This window comes from Periophthalmus magnuspinnatus, chromosome 20 (assembly GCF_009829125.3).
Source record: "Periophthalmus magnuspinnatus isolate fPerMag1 chromosome 20, fPerMag1.2.pri, whole genome shotgun sequence".
NCBI classification, from domain to species: Eukaryota; Metazoa; Chordata; class Actinopteri; order Gobiiformes; family Gobiidae; genus Periophthalmus; species Periophthalmus magnuspinnatus.
The window spans coordinates 1132056-1145567 of NC_047145.1; the positions used below are offsets into that span (position 1 = coordinate 1132056).

At 39.3% G+C, this 13512-nt stretch overlaps 1 protein-coding gene across 2 annotated transcripts; it reads right to left on the minus strand.

Annotated features, from left to right (window-relative positions):
- Positions 1-1722: 1722 nt before the first annotated feature.
- nrros (negative regulator of reactive oxygen species) lies at positions 1723-11197 on the minus strand. 2 transcript variants are annotated; one of them, XM_033985930.2, is made up of 3 exons: positions 11104-11191; positions 8095-8205; positions 1723-5231 (listed from the first exon to the last, which is right to left on the minus strand). In XM_033985930.2, exons 2-3 carry the CDS (start codon positions 8194-8196, stop codon positions 3291-3293), a joined length of 2043 nt encoding a protein of 680 aa, XP_033841821.1. In that variant the 5' UTR covers positions 8197-8205; positions 11104-11191; the 3' UTR covers positions 1723-3290. The 2 variants fall into 2 exon arrangements, with proteins under 2 accessions (XP_033841821.1, XP_055085993.1); XM_055230018.1 differs by having other exon boundaries at positions 1731-5231; positions 8095-8208; positions 11104-11197.
- Between the last annotated feature and the right edge of the window lie 2315 nt (positions 11198-13512).

The following is a 13512-nucleotide window of genomic DNA, read 5'->3' on the forward strand; positions in this document are numbered from 1 at the left end:
CCCGCCCCTTTTCAAATTGTGAACTGGGCAGTTGCAGCGTCTGAGCAAAACAGGAAATTTCATATTTCCTTTGCTGCTTATAGCGACGACTTGCATCACTTCACTTCTGCATCTCAGGACGGCCACAGTCAAACCCCAACAAACTGTGAATGAAGAGAAGTACTCAAGGGGTTTGTACTTAAGTAAAAGTACAAATACACAGGTGACAAGGTAAAAGTATCACATGAAAAACAGCTACTTAAGAAAAAGGATTTGAGTTTTAAAATGGACTTTAAGAGTAAAACATAAGAGTTGAACTACGTGTTTAAGGAGCTACTTTAAGAGTAAAGTGTAAAAGTATTTAAGTGTAAAAGTATTTAAGTGTAAAAGTATTTAAGTGTAAAAGTATTTAAGTGTAGAGATATTGTTGAACAAAATATGTGTCATTTTAAATCAGTAACAAAACAAATCAGTTTCTGCATTTTTCTTTTGAATTTTGTGTTTTTATTTTTGCTAGAAGTGGAAACTTGAACTGGAAAAGTCTGAAGTACTCAAGTGTTGTGTTACTTAAGTAAAAGTACAAATACACAGCTGAAAAGGTACTAAAGTAAAAGTCTCGCAGATTTTTGCTTATCTGGGACGATTTTGGTGTTTTGTGGCAAATGGCAACTCAGCAAGAAGTAAAAAAAAGTACAAATACAGCGGTAAAAGTACTACATGGACTAATCTACTTAAGTAAAAGTGTTTAAGAACCTGTTTAAAAATGTACTTTAAGAGTAAAAAGTGTAAATGTAATGATATTTATTCATTTTTCCTTTGAATTTTGTGTTTTTATTTTTGCTTGAAGCTCAAAAACTTTAGTCAGGATGTACACAGAGGAATGAAGTACTGCAGTGTTGTGTTACTTAAGTAAAAGTACAAATACACAGCTGAAAAGGTACTAAAGTAAAAGTAAAAGTATCGCATGAAAACAGCTACTTAAGTAAAAGGATTTGAGTTTTAAAATGTACTTCAAGAGTAAGAAGTAAGTGTTTAAAAATGTACTTTAGGAGTCAAAAGTAAAAGTATTTAAGTGTAAAAGTACAGATATAGATTAAAAAATGACATATTTTGTTCAACAGTAAAGATACGAATCGATTTCTTCATTTTTCTTTAGTCAGGATGTACACAGAGGAATGAAGTACTGCAGTGTTGTGTAACTTAAGTAAAAGTACAAATACACAGCTGAAAAGGTACTAAAATAAAAGTATCTCATGAAAACAGCCACTTAAGTAAAAGGATTTAAATTCTAAAATGTACTTTAAGTGTAAAAAGTGTTTAAAAATGTACCTTAAGTGTAAAAAGTACGTGTTTAAGTACCTGTTTAAGAAAGTACTTGGTGTAATCGTTGTGACGTCTTTCGTAAACGCTCCGCAGCCTCATCTCGTTAATCAGAGCTCGTGGTTTGTGGTTTGGAGTTGAGAAATTATAAAATGTACATAAAGTTTATACGCAGGAAATTCATATCAAAACAAAAGCCAAAAGTTGCTTTTTCTTTGCGTTAAATCTCCCAAACTCCTCATATTCCATGGGCAGTGTTGTGTTATCGGAGTGTCTTGCTCAAGGACACAGTGATAATACTCATCAGGAGAAGGGAATCGGCTCTACCTGCTGAGCCACAAAATCAAAAAGCATTTAAAGTTGGGATTGACCGTTTATCGAGGTTTGGGACCGGCTCAAAGAAACAGGACGACACAAGTTTAACAGGAAATGACTCGTTAAAGTTAATAATTTAATTTAATCATGTGCCACAGAGACACTGACGATCGTTTCACATCTTTTATCGATTCACAAAATGTACACGAGATGACAAAGAAAAGAACAAAAAGTCACACACGCACTTGCCCAAAGACACAACAACAGTGTGCGGGATTTGAACCATAGACTGTAGTGACGTCACGGTTCACATTTCTCTGTCTCGCCCATTTTTTTGTGCAGTTTTACACGTTTTTTTTTTTACATTGCCTGAACGTGGATTGTGTCCTGCGTCCTGATTGGCTGTTGGACTGTAGACCATTGTGTCGTGCGTCCTGATTGGCTGTTGGACTGTAGACCATTGTGTCGTGCGTCCTGATTGGCTGTTGGACTGTAGACCATTGTGTCGTGCGTCCTGATTGGCTGTTGGACTGTAGACCATTGTGTCGTGCGTCCTGATTGGCTGTTGGACTGTAGACCATTGTGTCGTGCGTCCTGATTGGCTGTTGGACTGTAGACCATTGTGTCGTGCGTCCTGATTGGCTGTTGGACTGTAGACCATTGTGTCGTGCGTCCTGATTGGCTGTTGGACTGTAGACCATTGTGTCGTGCGTCCTGATTGGCTGTTGGACTGTAGACCATTGTGTCGTGCGTCCTGATTGGCTGTTGGACTGTAGACCATTGTGTCGTGCGTCCTGATTGGCTGTTGGACTGTAGACCATTGTGTCGTGCGTCCTGATTGGCTGTTGGACTGTAGACCATTGTGTCGTGCGTCCTGATTGGCTGTTGGACTGTAGACCATTGTCCATCAGTCTCCTCCGTGCCGTGTCTCCTGTCCAGTACAGAATGTGTTCAGACAAATTTACATAAACGTTGGATCTCAGTGTGACTCTGAAGTGCTGTACGTTTGCGATTTGTTTTCTCCCCGACAAAACCCACAATGTCGATGAAACGTTCTGTACCGACAAAGACGCCTACGAAGGTTTGAACTTTGAGAGAGTTTAAACGAGAGAGAAATGTGAGAAAATGTTAACGCCTGTGTGAGAAAAGTGTATAAAGTGTGTGGTGAGGGGTTTTACAGACAAAAACAGAGAGAATAATGTAAAAAATAAAGACGATACTTCACAGATTACGTTTATTGCGGGTTATTTTTAGAACGTGACCCCCGCGATAAACGAGGGACCAGTGTTTATATAAATAGACGTTGCTAAAGTGTGTCTGTAAATCAAGATCTGAACATTAATAACAGACAAATCAGGTCCTTCTTTCCCCGAGGTCGCTCCTGTTAGCGTTAGCAACAGGTTTGATTGACAGCGTTGCTAAGGGCCCACTCTCTGCTAAATCATCAGTGCGGCAGGGAAGAGGCGTTACCTTCAACAGCCTCGCTCCGGATTGGCTCTTTGGTTGCTATGATACTCGCGGTCGGAAGTCAGAAAGCTCCAGATTCGCCGCTATAACTGCTAGCCTGGATGAGCTAGCAGTTGTAGCGGCTAACCGTAGCTACAGTCTATGGTTTGAACCCGCAACTTTCAGACACAGTGACATAAATCCAGTGTTTTTGTTTTGTTTATAAAGTTCTAGTACGGAGTGGGTTTCAAACACTTCTTCTTAATGGAGTTTTCTAACACTTTCGGCTTCACCGTGAGCAGAAGAATGACAGAAATTCCCACGAACGACACGCAAACCGGCACGAACAACACGATGTACCAGAACAACGGCTCTGTCTGGACGAAACACAACGACGGGTCAAACCTCTCCACAAAATGAGTCCTGCGGAAAAAATCTACACATTTGATATCCGATTTATCCGCTATGTTCAGTGTCTCTTGTTTTTCAAAAGTCCTGAACCATTCCGTTTGGCAGCAGTTAAACGAATTCCCCGTGAGGTAAACCGTCGTAAGAGTCGTTGCTAGCGCTCCAGCCTGGTCCGCCGGGATGGTCGATAAAACGTTGTCTCTCAAATCCAGACTTTTAAGCCCGATTTGCCGAAGTGAAGTTGGGAATTGGGAAAGAGAGTTGCTCGAGATGTTCAGGGATTTCAAACTTTGGAATTCTGAAAAGTCAAAGTTTTGGATTTTCGTGTTTCCCAAACCCAGGTGTTGTAACGTCGTCCATAGAGTTTGGAGCGATTGTTCCACGTTCAAACCTGGATTTTCCGACAGTTCCAAATGCGTAAGCGACATTCCTGAAAACGCAGAGTTAGGAATATTTTTGATGTTGCAGCTTTTTAGATAAAGCTGTTTTAAGTTTCTTACGTCTTTCCAGTCGACGCAACGGGAGAAGTTATTCACAGGCTCCTCAACGCAAACGTCGATGTCGTTATAGCTCAGATCCACCGACCTGAGGTTTAGCAAAGACGGGAATAACCTCGTCGGAAGAAAACTGAGATTATTCTGGCTCAGATTAAAATACGTCAGATTCCCAAGCGTCCTCAAATCGTCGTCACTTGCTTGTACGTGGTTTAGCTCATTCCGGCTAACGTCTAGTTCGTACAAGCTCCCGGAAAACCGCTCCGAAGTGAAGTTCAGTTTCTCCAGACAGTTAACGGACATTTTGAGTCTGGACAAAAGCGGCATTTTTTGAATAAATCCTTGCGGGAAGTACGTCACATGATTTCCTCTTAGATCTAAAATTAGCAAAGAAGAAACGTCCCCGTGAAGATCCTCCTGCCACAGTTGTGCCGTGACGTTGGCGGCGTAGTTTTTCAGATTGTAAAACTCGACAGTAGTGGTGATGTTCGGGTTCGTGGAGTTGTCCAAGTGTTCGTAAAAACTTAAACGATTATCGGACAGGTACAGGTTTTGCAAATGGCTACGGGTCGGGAGAAACGGGAAAAACAGAAGGTTGTTATGAGACAGATCCAACGTTTCTAATTGGAAAGTTTCGTTAACGTCTTGTCTCGAAATAAACCAGTCGATGAGATTGTTGCTCGCGTTTAAAACCTGCAGCTGCGTCAGGTGGAAGTCCGTGAGACATGGGAGACTGTTGAACGCCAAGTTTAACCTCTGGAGTTTGTGGTTGCCGTGGAAAGCGTTGTCGATCTCGAATAAAAAATTTCGTTGCAGGTCCAGCTCCGTCAAACGATGAAGACGACGGAATATATCTTCGTCCAGTCGTTGGATGACATTTCCGGACAGGTTCAGGCGTTCCACGGATGTCAGATTCCCGAGCAGAACTCCCACCATTTCCTCGTCCAATTTATTCTCGGAAAGATCTAGACTTTGTAGAGTTCGTAGCTCGTTTAACGCCGCGCCGCTTTCGTGAAACCCGACGGAAAGGCTGTTATTGGCGAAGTTCAGACTGGTTAGCACGTGCGAGTCTCGAAAGGCGGCGGACTGTATCGTCGTTAGCTGGTTGCAGGCTAAGCTAAGCGTCCTGAGCGCGGGGTAGCGGCGCAGAGAGTCGTCCGTTAGTGTCGTGATGTGGTTCTGGTGGAGTTGGAGTTCCTCGATGTTTTGGGACAGGTCCGCGGGGACGGAGGACAGCCGGCGGTCGTTGCACACCGCCGTATTCTGCATCTGTGAAGAAGAACGTGTGAGATGTTTGGGGTAAATTTAGCGTTTTTAATCATAACCAAATTCAAATTGTCTATTTTAAACGGTTTGGTGACGTTTTTATACAGAGTTTTTTTCCACCTTCAAGGCTCTACCAACTGAGCCACTGTCGCCACGGATACACTAATATATATGTGTCTCCATGGAAACAAGTACACGACTCCACCAGGTCAAGTTACAGGTCAGATCTGAGCAAAAGCAAGAACGCACGTTACCAAAGTACTCATTTTAAACAGGTACTTCAATACTTTTACTTCAGTAGATTTTCCAGGTGATACTTTGATTTTTACTTGAGTATTTTTTTTACTCTGGTGTCTGTACTTTTACTCGAGTAACAGAATTGAGTACTTCATCCAACGCTGTACGTCTCATTTTGTTTTAAGACAAATAAAATACAGGGGAAATACATTTATACCAGTTGAACATGTCTGTCTCCATGGAAACAAGTACACGACTCCACCAGGTCCACTGAGTTACAGGTCGGATCTGTGGAGAGGCGAGCCTGCTCACGGCAAAAACAGCATGTTACCAAAGTACTCATTAGTAATAAAAACACGCGTAACAAAATAAATGTTGGATAAATGCGGTTAATGCCATACTGTGGAACATTCCAGGTCATAACACATTATTATTAAATACAACAACCAATCAAAAGCTTGGACACACCCTCTGATTCATGGTTTTTTTCTGTATTTTTACTACTTTCTCCATTTTATTTAAACACAGAAGACATTTTTCTTGGTTGTTGTATTTAATAATAATGTGTTATGACCTTGAATGTTCCACAGTATGGCATTAATAACATCTAACCAATGTTTATTTTGTTACGTGTTTTTATTACTAATGAGTACTTTGGTAACGTGCTGTTTTTGCTGTGAGCAGGCTCGCCTCTCCACAGATCCGACCTGTGACTCAGTGGACCTGGTGGAGTCGTGTACTTGTCTACAGACACCAGAGCGAGAAATACTCAAGTAAAAGTATCACCTGGAAAAATCTACTTAAGTAAAAGTATTAAAGTACCTGTTTAAAAATGTACTTAAAGAGTAAAAAGTAAAAGTATTTCTCACAGATTTTGAGTCTTTAAAGCTTCAAATGTGGAGATTTTGATAAAGATTTGAATTGAAATTTAAAGAAACAACTGAATCAATCGTTTTGTTTTTCAGTTTTTATTTGTATATTTTAGTTTTTTTTTTCAGCAGGTCTCACACAATAAGAAAAATACTTTTACTTTTCCAGTTCAAAGTACAGATACTGCTCTAAAATGTACTCAAGTAAAACTAAAAAATATACAGTTTAAAACATACTGAAGTAAAGTACAGCTACCTCAAATATTTTCTTAAGTGCAGTACTTTTACTTTGTTATATTCCACCTCTGCAGAGTTGGATATAAACAGTTTACAGTTTGTAGATACGACTTTAAGATGGAGGAACACGTCTAAAAACACGTCTAAAAACACGTCTAAAAACACGTCTGAAAACACGTCTGAAAACACGTCTGAAAACACGTCTAAAAACACGTCTAAAAACACGTCTAAAAACACGTGTGAACTTAAAGAAGGAACAAAAACTGAGGAGCTTTTGGGAAACGGACGAACGCGGAGGTCAAACTTTTATTGCAACAGCTCCACCATGTTTATACAGTCCAGAAGAGCCAAAGGAGCCAGAGGAGCCACATGGAGTCAGAGGGAGCCACATGGAGTCAGCTGATTTGTGAGGAAAGGGCGTTACTTCTGAAGTTTCCTCTGGTGTCGTTGCTCAACACTGAACGTGGTTTACACAACACAGAGCTCCATTTTATTTTATTTTTGGATCCAAACTTTACGTGGCAAGAATCAGATCGTCTAGAAAACTGAAAACCCACCTCCTCGCCCTGGTATTTAACATTATGTTCTGATGCTCATCAAAAATAGACCTGGACCTGTTTTGTTTGCATTTGTAAAGTTAAAGCCAAACTCTGGAACATTCACCTGAAATGTCCAATTACAAGTCGAGTTTGTGGAGATGCGAGCCCACTCAGAGTAATGACGCAGATTTTTCTATGTGTTTCAGTCCAATAAAAACATAAAAAATAGGTATTAGTTTAGTCTATTTTTTGGCAGAAAAGTTACACACTGAAGCTTTCAAGGTCCTATATGACACAAAACTGACTCTTGGAGCTTTAAGTCATGTTCTAACGGTGTTTCCTCCTCAAAAACAGACCTGGAGTTGTGTTTTGTTTCATTTATTATTAGTCTGTAACATCTCCAAAGCTCAAAACGCGACGTTCCACCTTGTGATGTCATCAAGTGGGAGTTTTCAAGTTAATAACTCCTCTTTTTACCTTTAGTTCACTAGTAAAATCGGCAATTCCAGGACTGAAATGATCCAAATGTTTCTAGAAATAAAGGTGTGTGGAGTTTAAAAACACAGAGGAGCACTTCCTGTATCACCACATGATGACATCACAAGGTGGAACAGAGTGTTTTCAGTTTAAATCTGCAGGTTTGTGTGTTAAACGTGTGAATAAAAACAAAACTCCAGGTCTGTTTGTGACGAGGAAACGACATTAGAACAGATCTGAAAATGAAGTAATGCGTCACTCGTACTTGTACTTGTAGTAATTGTAGTTCACCCAAATACTTTTACTCTCACTGTGTACTTTCTAGGACCACTACTTTGTACTTCTACTGGAGTAATATTACTTCGAAGAAACGCTCTTCTGACGCCGGTCTGACTGCGCCCAAACCTGAATTTTATAAAACTATACGAAAATAATCCCCTCACGCCGTTTAGACGCGACGGAGGGGGGCGGGGCCTTGTACGCGTGACAGAGGGGGCGGAGTCTTACCAGATGGCAGCGGCTGAGCGGAGGATGGGCGTTCACCGGCGTCAGGACTCGCCACACGGGAAGGATCCAGAGCAGGAGGGGGGTGAACCCGCGGAGGGGCATCTTAACATTCTACTGACGAGAAAAACACAAAACACAAGAGGTTTTGGTTTGATAAACATAAAAAAATTAAATAAAATAAAACTTCAAACCCCGGGACAACACTCAACTCATTAAATATGCAAATTATATTATTCCAGAAAAAATTACCACTGTTGCCGTAGCGATTTACAATGAAATATTTTGAATTGAAGTTCTCAAAATGTCACAGGGCCGGTCCCAGCTTTCAGGGGGCCCCAGGCTGAATCTGTCACTGGGGCCCCCTCCTGGCTCAACTGTTGTTTATCTACATTTAAAAACATTCTGACTCACCTCCATCAATTATTTATGATTATTTGTGTTTATATCAGACTGAAAACATCCAAAATGTCACAACGACTAAAGCCACAAAAACAGAACACAAACGTATAAAATAAAACAACAGAAAAGGGGCTGAGATTTTTGAAATTCTAGACGTTTTTTCCTTGTTTCTGTTGGATTTTAATGTGTTCCAGTTGGTGACAGTGTTTCTTACATTTACATTTTGTCGGGTCCTCGCTCCGGTGTAAACACAGAGCTGCCCTCACCTCTGCCCGACTCAAAAACAAACGCAGCAGCAGATATTTTACTACTTTAAATCTAAAACAAATCGGTTGAGGGGGATATTTGAGCTGCTGTAAACTCACCAGCCCTGTGTCCAATAAAACTTTAAATATTATATCATTTTCAATATAAATGTACGAGCTCTTGGGGGCCCCCTGCTGGACTCGGGGCCCTCAGCAGCTGCTCAGTCTGCTTATAGTCTGAACCGGCCCTGGGTCCTTATAAATACAATAATTATGTACAAAAGTCTGTAAATAAATCTGTTTTTACATAATTAGAACATGAAAAATCCAGAGTTTTACTAATTAAATGTGAAAAAACTCGTCTATAATTAACTCACGTCTCCTCCCTGGTATTTAAAACTTTAACACGAGCCACATCCTGGTGTTTTTATTCTTTCCCTGTGTTTACTGTTAAATGTTTTTATGTTTTGTGTTTTGACTTTTATGTGAAAAACTTTGATCGGCTGAAGAAATAAAGAAATAAAACTTTAATTAAACAGAATCGTGTGTTTGACTCTAAACCTGCACGTGGCTTTGTCCTCGAGAAAAACAAACTCTGTCCTGTTGAAATGGCGGCGAAACACAAAGAGAACTGCAGTAACAAATGTACGTGGAAGGGAACGAAGTACACGTGTTAAAGTACTACAGTTAAGTAGAGTTTTGAGGTGTCTGTACTTTACTTCAGTACATTTTACAGTCGCTACTTCGTTCAGCTTGTTGTTTTAAATTTGCTACAGAAATAAACTTGAACTAAGATAAATGCAGTGACGCAGTACAAGTAATAAAGTACTTTTACTGCTTTCAAATGTACTGCGGTAAAAGTAGTAAAAGTAAAAATAACCCCTCAAATCATAGGAGAAGTAAAAGTACTTTTCATATGATCTGGGGAGTTATTTTTACCAAGTTCGTGGAAACATCCTGAATAAAGTTTAAAAGTTCAAAACAAAAATAAAAACACAAAAATAAAAATTAAGAAACTGATTCATTTTATTTCTGTTGAACAAAATATGTTTCTATATTTTTACTTTTACACTTAAATACTTTTACTTTTTACTCCTAAAGTACATTTAAAAACTCAAATCCTTTTACTTAAGTAGCTGTTTATATGTGATACTTTTACTTTTCCTTGAGTACCTTTTCAGCTGTGTATTTGTACTTTTACTTAAGTAACACAACACTGCAGTACTTCATTCCTCTGTGTACATCCTGACTAAAGAAAAATGAAGAAATCGATTCGTATCTTTACCGTTGAACAAAATATGTCATTTTTTAATCTATATCTGTACTTTTACACTTAAATACTTTTACTTTTTACTCCTAAAGTACATTTTTAAACACTTACTTCTTACTCTTGAAGTACATTTTAAAACTCAAATCCTTTTACTTAAGTAGCTGTTTATATGTGATACTTTTACTTTTCCTTGAGTACCTTTTCAGCTGTGTATTTGTACTTTTACTTAAGTAACACAACACTGCAGTACTTCATTCCTCTGTGTACATCCTGACTAAAGTTTTTGAGCTTCAAGCAAAAATAAAAACACAAAATTCAAAGGAAAAATGAATAAATATCATTACATTTACACTTTTTACTCTTAAAGTACATTTTTAAACAGGTTCTTAAACACTTTTACTTAAGTAGATTAGTCCATGTAGTACTTTTACCCCTGTATTTGTACTTTTTTTTACTTCTTGCTGAGTTGCCATTTGCCACAAAACACCAAAATCGTCCCAGATAAGCAAAAATCTGCGACGAAAACCCAAACCAAAGACTTTTTACACGAGTTTATTTTTATTTCTATCGCACAATTAAATAAAAATCAACACAAAACATAAACACACACAACAAACACAGAGGAAAACAGTAAAAAAACACCCAGATGCCCTGCCTGGATGATGTTAAATACCAGGGAGGAGGTGTTTTTTAATGTGTTTGACAGGATTGGATCAGAATTTAACGCAAAATTAAATCAAAATAAAAGATGTTATAAAAATCCAGGTGTTTTCAGGTTAAATTAAAGGTGCAAATGTTAAATGTGCAGAAAAAAACACTGAGTTTAATGAGACGATGAATGACTCTGTATAAATCTGCACGTTATTTCAAATCTGGAGGTTTATTCGGAGAGAAAAAAAAGTGCAAAAAGTCAAATAAAAGTGTCACCAAATGGTCAAAATGTGAAAAACGACTGAGGGAAAATGCGTTTGTTTTTTATCAGTTCTGCAAAGTTTGAGTCGCGTCTGAAGCGTCTGGACGTGTGCAGTTTGTCACAAAGCTGCAGCGGCTGGTTCCTTAAACAGTAAAGTATTCAAAAGTATTCAAAGTACTCACAGTGTGGGTCACATGCGGACGTCCCAGGCTCCTGACCGATGCCCCCCGTCCGTCATGGCTCGTCCCTCGTCTCTGTCTCTGTCTCTGTTCTGTCTCTGAGCCGCGGGCGGAAGCAGCAGCAGCGGAAACCAGGTCACATGGTCAAGGAGCCGTCACCAAATTGGTTCTCAGCAGCGGCGGGACTTTCGGCTCTTTATGTGGGATTCGAATCTGAGGTGTGCACAAAGAGTCAAAGTCGTTTATTTGAACTTCAAACCGAGGCTGAAATGTGTTTAAAGGGATTCAGTCTGAGAAGGACCGAGTTTGACTTTAGGATCAGGAATTTAATAAAAATCATAATAATTAAAACACTGACGGTTGTTGTGATGTTAAATGTGTTTTTCTGCAGAAATGTGACAAACTCTTGTGTCGGTTCAGTGTTAAAGTAAAAATGAGCACAAATTTAAAACTGTTTGAAAGAGCCGTTTGAAAGAGCCGTTTAAAAGAGCTGTTTGAAAGAGCCGGTTGAAAGAGCTGTTTGAAAGAGCTGTTTGAAAGAGCTGTTTGAAAGAGCCGTTTGAAAGAGCTGTTTGAAAGAGCTGTTTGAAAGAGCCGTTTGAAAGAGCCGGTTAGCTGTTTAAAAGAGCCCCTTGAAAGAGCCATTTCAAAGACCTGTTTGCAAGAGCCGTTTAAAAGAGTCGTTTGAAAGAGCCATTTGAAAGAGCCGTTTAAAAGCGTTTAAAAGAGCCGTTTGAAAGAGCCATTTAAAAGCTTTTAAAAGAGCCGTTGAAAAGAGCCGTTTGGAAGAGCCGTTTAAAAGAGACGTTTGAAAGAGCCATTTGAAAGAGCTGTTTAAAAGCTTTTAAAAAAGCCGCTGAAAAGAGCCGTTTGGAAGAGCCGTTTAAAAGAGTCGTTTAAAAAAGCCGCTGAAAAGAGCCGTTTAAGAGTCCCTTGAAGGAGCCATTTGAAAGACCCGTTTGGAAGAGACGTTTAAAAGAGCCATTTAAAAGAGCTGTTGAAAAAAGATGTTTAAAAGAGCCGTTTAAAAGAGTCCCTTGAAAGAGCCATTTAAAAGAGCTGTTTTAAAGAGCCGGCTCTTTCTCTACACATGAGTGATTCTCAGGGGACACAAGTCGACACAAGGTTCAGGTTTTCAGTTCTGCTCTGCACAAAAAAGAACCACAAAACCAAAGTGAACAAACCCGTCACACCCCCGGGTCTGAGGAGCGCAAGAGGAAACCGCGCGAGGAGCACGCCCTTCCGCCGCCATCGCACTCTCACAGCACGCCAGGACGTTAAACATGACCCCCGAGGGACACGAGGACTTAAACATGACCCCTGAGGGACATGAGGACGTTAAACATGACCCCTGAGGGACACGAGGACGTTAAACATGACCCCTGAGGGACATGAGGACGTTAAACATGACCCCTGAGGGACACGAGGACGTTAAACATGACCCCCGAGGGACACGAGGACTTAAACATGACCCCTGAGGGACATGAAGACGTTAAACATGACCCCTGAGGGACATGAAGACGTTAAACATGACCCCTGAGGGACATGAGGACTTAAACATGACCCCTGCAACTGTGGGACAGAACAGCTTCAAGTTAATATCACTGTTAAATGTAAATACTGTAACATTTAACTGTGAGAGGGATGAAGAAATAATAGGAATAAAAAAAATACTACTACTACTACTAATAATAACAAAAATATTAAAAAACGCAAATAAAAATATACTACTAATAACACTAACAATACTAGTAATAATACAAAATGAAAAAAACTAATATTACTACTACTACTAATAACAATAATAATAATAAATAGGAAAATAATAATATAAATAAAAATATAATACTACTAATAATATTAATAATAAAAAAAATGAAAAAATAATAATATAAATGAAAATATAATAGCACTGATAATACTAATAACAATACACAGAAAAATAATAGAAATTAAAATATAATAATAATAATAAATGCCCTGTGTGACTTTATGTTTTATATTCTCTCGTTTCCTGTTCCTGTCCTTACACACACGTGTGTTACATAAACATGTCGTCTTCACACAGCTCGTGTCGTGTTTAAGATGGAGGTAAAAACCTGCTGTGTGTGATACAGCTGCAGCTTCAGCGACACAAAGAGCATTTGCATACATAATCTGTGGTGGAGTTGAATTTTCTGATGTGGAGAAGCCCATAACCACAGAGGTATTAACCAAAACCTTCTCTAAATGTGTCTCCATTTCAAACCTCCTCTGCCGAGTTTGTTTGGTTTAAACTGAAGCTCCTAAAACCACCACCTTTAATCTGGAATATAAACAAACAGCAGCGTTACCTTTGTTTTTATATTTCCTCGACAGTTTCTGACGATCAAAAGCTTTCATACAGCGCCCTCTGGTGGATAAACACAGGTC

Coding starts and splice junctions, on each gene's coding strand:
- nrros (XM_033985930.2), bottom strand. CDS start 8,196: ATGCCCCTCCGCGGGTTCACCCCCCTCCTGCTCTGGATCCTTCCCGTG. Junction 5,232..8,094: donor CGCTCAGCCGCTGCCATCTG/GTAAGACTCCGC, acceptor TCTTCTTCACAG/ATGCAGAATACGGCGGTGTG.